Source organism: Trachymyrmex septentrionalis, unplaced genomic scaffold, assembly GCF_001594115.1.
Source record: "Trachymyrmex septentrionalis isolate Tsep2-gDNA-1 unplaced genomic scaffold, Tsep1.0 scaffold19, whole genome shotgun sequence".
NCBI classification, from domain to species: domain Eukaryota; kingdom Metazoa; phylum Arthropoda; class Insecta; order Hymenoptera; family Formicidae; genus Trachymyrmex; species Trachymyrmex septentrionalis.
The window spans coordinates 1,471,880-1,480,047 of record NW_017305071.1 but is presented as its reverse complement, the minus strand read 5'-3'; the positions used below and the strand labels follow the sequence as shown (position 1 = coordinate 1,480,047).

At 26.0% G+C, this 8,168-nt stretch overlaps 1 protein-coding gene across 3 annotated transcripts in view; it reads right to left on the bottom strand.

Moving 5' to 3' along the window:
• Nucleotides 1-5,498: 5,498 nt before the first annotated feature.
• Nucleotides 5,499-8,168, bottom strand: part of LOC108746866 (dynein heavy chain 1, axonemal-like) — a 94,175-nt gene continuing 91,505 nt past the window's right edge. For 2 of the 3 annotated variants that reach the window (XM_018483909.1, XM_018483911.1), the window contains exons 58-62: nt 7,450-7,718; nt 6,784-7,010; nt 6,451-6,632; nt 5,952-6,075; nt 5,514-5,737 (exon numbers count right to left, since the gene is read on the bottom strand). In XM_018483909.1, coding sequence (XP_018339411.1) covers nt 5,514-5,737; nt 5,952-6,075; nt 6,451-6,632; nt 6,784-7,010; nt 7,450-7,718 — 1,026 coding nt within the window. Of the gene's footprint in view, nt 5,738-5,951; nt 6,076-6,450; nt 6,633-6,783; nt 7,011-7,449; nt 7,719-8,168 lie in introns of all 3 variants that reach the window. The other variant, XM_018483910.1, reaches the window with a different exon arrangement.

Sequence of the window (8,168 nt, the reverse complement as noted above, 5' to 3'; positions counted from 1 at the left end):
TATTTATCGGGAGGATACGTAACTGATTACACAACAATAGATTATTTTTAATTATCGTTAGAGTTTACAGCCCGTTGATTAAGCTTCTATTCTGAATTTGGGGATCTCTCTCTCTCTCTCTCTCTCTCTCTCTCTCTCTCTCACATTTTCGTTCTCTTTCTCGCTCGCTCTGAGAATTGACGTAACTATGTCGAATGACGGAATAAAATATAAAGCGGATATCTCATACGTCACGCCATACTAGGTAAACTTCACAATTGCGTCATTGTGCGTGTGTGTTGCTCGTAACACGTTTACAAATGACACGTTTTCCGGCGTGCACGATCGAGGCAAACAGGTGTCCTTGTGCTATATTGTACTTATTGACGTGTCGCACCTCGTAGTCGCCGCGATAGTCTGAAGGAGGGTCGATGATCAGGGAAAGTCCGACTCTCATGGGCTCGTAAGATTCTAGGTCACGCAGTGAAAATTTTACGTGCTGCGTAAGCATGCGCCGATTTTGCCACGTGTCGTTCCTTTTATCATCCTGCTCGTCGGAGGACAGGAAGTGTGTATTCATTTGAGGAGATAATGGCCCGGGTAATAAATTAGGTTTGGGAAATTGTTTGTAAATGTGTGTTTTTTTTTTACTTTATATTAATAATATAATATAAGGGACTAAATCAATATTGTTCTTGATGCAAAAAAATAATGATACGTTATTTATAACTTAAAATAAGTAAATAGTTATATTAGCAAATCGTTTATTTGATGGATATCTAATGAGTGAGATTATATATATTTTTTTAGCAAAAATTATGCAATTGATTTAATTATTAGGTAGTATTATTTAATAATATTAATCGATAACTAATGTTGGCTAATGTTTCTCTTTATAATAATAATAATAATAATAATAAAAATAATACTATAATAGAAATAGAGTACTACTATTTAAACAAAATTTAACTAGAGATTTCTAGAGAAATACATTAAAATTAAATTGAATCTACATATTAAATTGTATCAACTTAGTAAGAAGCGCCATGTACATGAATAGCTTTATATTACGTTAATTATGTATGAATAAAAAAAGACTAAATATTCTAAAAGATTTTAAAGCGTAATTTTTCACATAAATTCAAGATAAAAAGTTTATTCCGTAAAATATTTTTTTTTAATAGTACTTAGTATCCATCTTAAAATTATATAAGACAAAAGGAATGTAAATGTGTAGAAATATAAATATACGTTAATCTTATTTATTGTTAAATTTTAGAGCTAATATATTAAGTATATTAAACTTACTTGTTTATTAAAGTTTATAAAGTCAATGAGAATTAACTTGTAATTTTATTTGAATATTTAAAAACACAAAGATTGGACGATTAAATAGTGATATAATCAATCTGTTTAGAAATACAAATAAATGTTAATTGCAGTTAATGCAGTCAATTATTTTTAATTATGAAGTTAGAAAATGATATAAAATCGTTTAAAAATTATTTAAGTAAAATAATGAGCGCGTCCCTAAGACTCTTTTTATAATTAATAAATAAAATCAATGAATTAATTCAATTTTTTATCTTGCGGGAATGAAGTTTAATTTATTGTGATTGATATAGTTCATTCTCTAAAATGAACACATATTTTGAGCTAATATATATGATCTTTTGCTGAAAATCCAGGATTCAGTATATAATATCTTTCATCGTTCTATGGCATAAGAGCTCTCTTCCATATCATCATATTCTCGGTTAGTTTTACCGATAGTCATTGCTCTTATCATTTGCTGCGGCTGAGATCTAGTTTTAATTTTCAAATAAGGGTGCGCTTTATGGTATTAATTCGCAATTTTCTTTTTTATTTCTTTTTTTTACAAACTATGAAAAATATCACAGAGAAAGCACTGATAACGATACGTTAGGAATCAATTCTTTAATCTGTTCTTTCACGCAAAATGGTTTTGCAATTTGGCAATTTAATACGACTTCGTACAGTCGTATATTGCAGTCTGTCGCCATTGGAGTAACGAGTCTGGGCAAAATCAATAACGCACGAAATACCTAATATGCTGAGTAGAGTAATGCGTGTGCTTCCACCGATGCTTCCAGATGCATATTTAAATATTTTACTTATCATTAAAGCAACGTATACATATTAAAATTAAACAAATATTATAATATAATTAATTTTTTAAACTGTATTTATTGTAAAATTTATAAATTTTTAGATATGTGTGAACTATAAATTGTAAGATTTTAGTTAAAGTATCTAAATGTAAAATCTCCACAAACAGGCCAATATTATTATCTTTTTCATTATTTCTATATTTAAACAATTTTTGATAATTAATTATATATTATCCTTAATAATTTATCATTTAACATTTACTATTTTATTTTTTAATAATTTATTTAAATGTATTTCCTTCTTGTACATTAAAAATTGTTTTTTTCATAGTCAGTTCAGTTATAAGTATACACAGATTTTTATTTTCAAAATATCGGTTTTCGATATTGCAATCCTTAGCTTTAATTGGCAACATTTTATAAGACATGAATACTAACGATCCAGTTCAGTTAAAGATACAGAACATTTTAACTTTATAAAGCAGCTTGTTTTATATAACTATAAACTTTTTACACCTCGATGCAATCATTTTACATCCAAATGCAATCACTGATTGTATCGAACCGTGATATTCATTTTATGCCTACTGCACATTTCTGTTTTTCCCTATCTTCTCTCGAAATATAATAATTTTAATATGTATTTGATCCAAAATATTCAAATATCTGTCCTACATACAGGGCGTTTGATTTAATCTGTTTGCTCCGATATTTCGAAAACTATGAAAGATAAACCAAAAATTAAAAAAGCCTTTTCAATGACATTACTTTGATATGGTTTTTTTAGCGTGATAAAACGATATTTCCATTTCGAGAGGAGGAAGGGAGTAAAATTTTTTTAAATAGAATTCTATACAAAAATAAGATCAATTGAATCTATTGATTTACAATATTCTATCAAATCTATCTTTGGTATTAGGGCTGCAACGAATTTTCGAAATTGTCTCAGGGCACGTATTATGGAATTATTCGGAATGGATTTCGATCGGAATTGTTCAATTCTCTAGATTTCTATTTTGTTTTCTAGGGAAAATGATCGCAATCCATTCCGAACAATTCCATATATAATACGTATCCTGAGACGATTTCAGAAATTTGTTGCTGACACGATATCGAAGATAGATTTTCTAATATCATAAGTCAATAGAACTGTCCTTTCAAGCTCTATCAATTAGTCTTTTTTTATAAGAGAATTCTATAAAAAAAATTTGACTCCTTTTTTCCTTTAAAATGCAGTTTTGTCGCGCTGGAAATCATCTCAAAGTAATTCTATTAAAAGAACTCTTTTAAATTTGTCTATAATAGTCTTCAATAATTTCCGAAATATCGGTATGCACAGATTAAATCGAATATCCTACATGTGGAAGAAAATAATAGATAAGTAGTCTTTACTTTACCAAAATCATGTGTAACTAAGCCTTGTGTGAGTTTGTGCATTTAAAATAAATCGTAATTTATAATAATCATAATTTACTACAATAATAATACAAGTGTGTGTATAAACTTATATTTATTTATACGTATAAATAATGCATTAAAAACTTATACTGAAAATTTTAATCTGATTTGATCTAACTTAACAAAAAATTGCATATGGAAAAAATATAAAAAAGAATACGTAAAAATTATTTTGCACATATGCACTTTATATGAATAAATTTCATCTATTTAACGTAACAATGTTCTAATTTTATAAAAGGAAGGATTAGTTATTGAGATATTTTAAGTAACAATTCTTTATTGGTGTCATATTCTTATTTTTATAAAAATATTTTGTAATGTTATTAATCCATAATTACTCTGGTATCAAAAATATCATTTTTATGCTGATATTTTTTATCTTTTAACTAAAATAAAAACTGACCTTTTGATCTCTGCAAATAGTAATATAATGTCGTTAAATGTATGTATATTTATTTAGTGAGAAAAAACGTTGTTAAATAATCTTACAACCTACATTTATTGCACAATCAATTTCTGTCTTTATGTATATTTTTTGTATTATAAAAAAAATTTTTCAGTATATAAATGATTGAGTGATTTTAGAAATTTACAAACATATTCTCTGTAGATAAACGACAACCAATTTCACATAGAATTTAATAACATTTGTAGTGATAGCGCAAGTTAATAAAAGTTTTGTCGCTTTGATAATTCAGTATGGTCTTTAAAACTTTTTATTTTTAAAAAATTATGTATTAGTATAATTTAAGAAGTTAAAGATACATGTATATAGAAGTTATAAAAGAATATATTCATTGTACTAATTCTTAAAAAATAAGTTAGAACTATTTAGGTTCTATTTAAGTTAGAATTATTTTTAATAAGAAGGAATTATAAAAATTGATAAAAATCAATAGTTTTTAAATTTTTTTCGGAAGTTGGAACCTTTTGTATTTAGTATTTTATATATGAAACATATAAATGTTCCCAAATTATTTGCAAATTCTTGTAATATAATGTATATTTTAAATGTGAAAGGTATGTTTTATTTAAAAAAGCTAATAATATTTGTGAAATCTAATTGTTTTATTTAAATAATTTCTTATTGATTTATAAAAAAAAAGATTTAAAATTTCATTATATGCAAGAATTATTTATCGAAGATTTATATATCTCTAAAATTTTATTTTTATGAACCTTTTATTGTTACTTGAACTGACAGTTTATATATAACGCAATTTTTCTTAAAATTCTATTTTATTTAATATTTCCTTCCTCTTCATAATTGTGTTATCAATATTTTTCATTTTAGGATTTATAATGTCAGTTGGGATATATACGTGAGCGTCTGCAGCACATGATCGATATACTCGCAAAGATCCCAAATTATACGAGAATGACAAGTGAATGCAAATATTGATTAAACTATTTTTAACAAGTAGTTTTTGCTTTATAAATAAAATTTCCGTTCGATATTGTTATCTGTTTGAAATTGTTTCCAGAGTTTAATAAAAGAGTTCTTGTTGATATTTTTAATAAAAGATATCATAAGTAAAAGTATATTCTTATTTATCTAATTAAGTATATGTATTTTTTGTATATTTTATGTATAATTTATTTTACAAGAGGCTTTATTAAAGCAAATAACTAATTCATACATTTAATTAACATACGTCTTTACAATACTGTAATTATTAATGATTAATTGTTACAAATATTTACGATAAATTTATAATTATTTCATGATGAATGTAACGTATATATTTTGTGTAGGATACATCTAAATAAAATAATAATAATATTAGTGAAAAATGCTGTTTTATATAATAAAAACTTTATTTGGTATAATCATTATTATTATAATTATAATATTAATAATGTATATAAATAATATTACGAATACTTCAACAATTGTCAATCATAAATCATAAACGCTATGTATATAGCAACAGAGAAATATTAATAGTCCAAAGTACATATCAATGCCACCCCTCTTTTTATCCAATGTGATTGTGGTTTGTCAATTGGAATTTCTATCGCTAGAATAAAATTCGAGGAATGTCCTGTTGTGCTTAAAGTTCCAGATCGCTCGATAGTTTTGTATACAGGGCATACGTAAATTTTGTGAGGCGGAATTACGTCATGAGTAATACGTTTTGGTAATACGAGAATTGGCGGCATGTCTGGACAGTAAGTGAACAATTACCATTATATATATCGTTATGTAAACGGAATTTAGAGCAATTAAATAATTTATGATTCATTCAATAAAGCACGGCTATTTATACACATACATTTACTTCAGTAATTTAATATAATTTAGCTTTTATAATAATTTAAATAAATGAAATTAATGAAATTAATTTCAGTGTAATGGAAACATTATTAATACTTAACCGGTGAATAATTCCTTCGGTAAAGACTCGACAAGATAGTTTCCGTTCCACCGGCAGCCTTCTAAAAAAAGTCCGTAAATGACACAACCATTCAATGGTCTCTGCGTTGGTTTGGAAGTTAAAATCTGTGACACACATATAATATTGCTCATGATTTTGCTTTAAATACCTTTTAATCCATTTTGTCAAGATTAATACATATAGTTTCAAATTTTTGTAAAATCATACAATACTTAAACAAAGATTAATATTGATTTTTATATCTATTAGTTGATCAATAACATTTATTTAGATGTAGGATATTTATTTGTAATTATTCTAAGTTATATAGAATCAACGTATTAAGTTTTATTTGACTATAGCTGTTACTTATCTCTTCGACCTTAACAAATCTCTTTAATAAGTGAAAGTGTCTATTAAATATTTTTATTTATCTTTCTATAGTTAGTACGTCAATTATATGAACCCATCAACAATTTAATTAAAGGTTGAAAGCATACCTTGTACCTAAAATTGATTGTGTCAATGGATAATACGTATTTACGCGCAAAATTTTGTAATGTGCCAGTTAAAAGGGCTTGAGGAAAATAAAATCCTGACAGCCAAAACGCAGGCGGTATACCTTGGTCTTGCCAATTGCTTATAAACTCAATTCTTTCCCTTAAATCGACGAACCATCCGGCTAATCAAAATGATAAAAAATATTTGTTATAACAAATTTTTGACGTCAAAATGACAACAAATAATGTCAGTTTGTTTGTTGGAAACTGACTTTGAGATTGAAATAAAGATTGTGTTACATATTGATAAACTTGTAATTACGATATTCTTACCTAAAGATTTTAGAGAAGGATAACTTTTTCTTTGCCAATTTACAGGTATTTTATTATTAGAAAGACAGGTAGCTATCATTTCTAGCTGTTCTGACATGATGACTAATCCTTTTAAAGCTTTTAAAAGATCTTGCAACGTTGATTGCACGATTTCGAGTAAATCGTTATATTGCTTAGCTTCTTGTAGTAACACGGTATTAAAGGATTCCTTGTACGACATAGGGTACCTGAAATTCAATTTATTTTATTTACTGATTCAACAGACGTTTTATCTATTATAATTTTTTTGCAAGATATTGCTTCTCACACACATTTAGATTAATTTCATTTGAGTTTGTATTAAAAATTTTTCAATTATTTTTTACAAGAGTTATACTTGTTTCAAAAATATAAAATATAAAAAGTAAATATATTTTTAGATAGTGTACATAAAATGTAATTTTAAGAAATTAAACTAATATGATAAAATAATGTTATTGTAATTATATTTTTAAAAAGTATACAGAAGGATATTTTTTATAAAATCTGTAGCTTATAATAAAATCAGAAGATGCTTTTTATTTTAAATTACAAGATAGCAATAATAAGAATATATTTAAAAAATAAACTCTTAGAAACAAAAATATATGTTTGCATTTGTACACAAAAAGAAATATTAACTAGTACCTTGCTTGGATTGCGATTAAATCAAAGGATTCGGGCATTGTAGCCAACATATTCTTGGTTATTTGAGTTGTTACCTCTTCGACACTTGTGGCTGCAACGTCAAGTTCTCTGGGTTGCATGTTTAATAAAGTTGTGAGGCAAGCATGTGCTTCTGCTTGTGCATAGCTTATATCGGCGTTTGAATGCATGCCAAATAATGATGGATTGTCGTTTAAAGGGAAATCTTTTATGTATTCTAGATAATCCTTGAATGTCGCTGCAGCTGGTAACTTTAAATGTGTGAATATAGAGTCAATAACAATACAGTGTAATTAATAATTTATTAATTACAATAACGAAATTTATTTATGATAGAAATATTTATATAACTGTATTTATATTAGTGAAACAATATTCACAATAATGTACAAATTTTGAAAATATCTCGTATGTATATTTTTTTTAACTAACGTTTAATTAAAATTTTTATAAGAAATTAATTATTTATTTACAGAGAGAGAGAGAGAGAGAGAAAGAGAGAAAATTAAGTTAAAACTACATAAGTGATGACTTCATTAATTTCAATAATCTTAAAATATGCAGTCAAGATGATTGCTCTAAATAACAATCAAAATGTGTTTTAATCGTTGTTCGTTGTTTAATAAAAGTTACTAACAATCATAATAATAAACATGCTCTGATATTTCGGACAGTGATATAGTGTTTGTATACATTTTCGG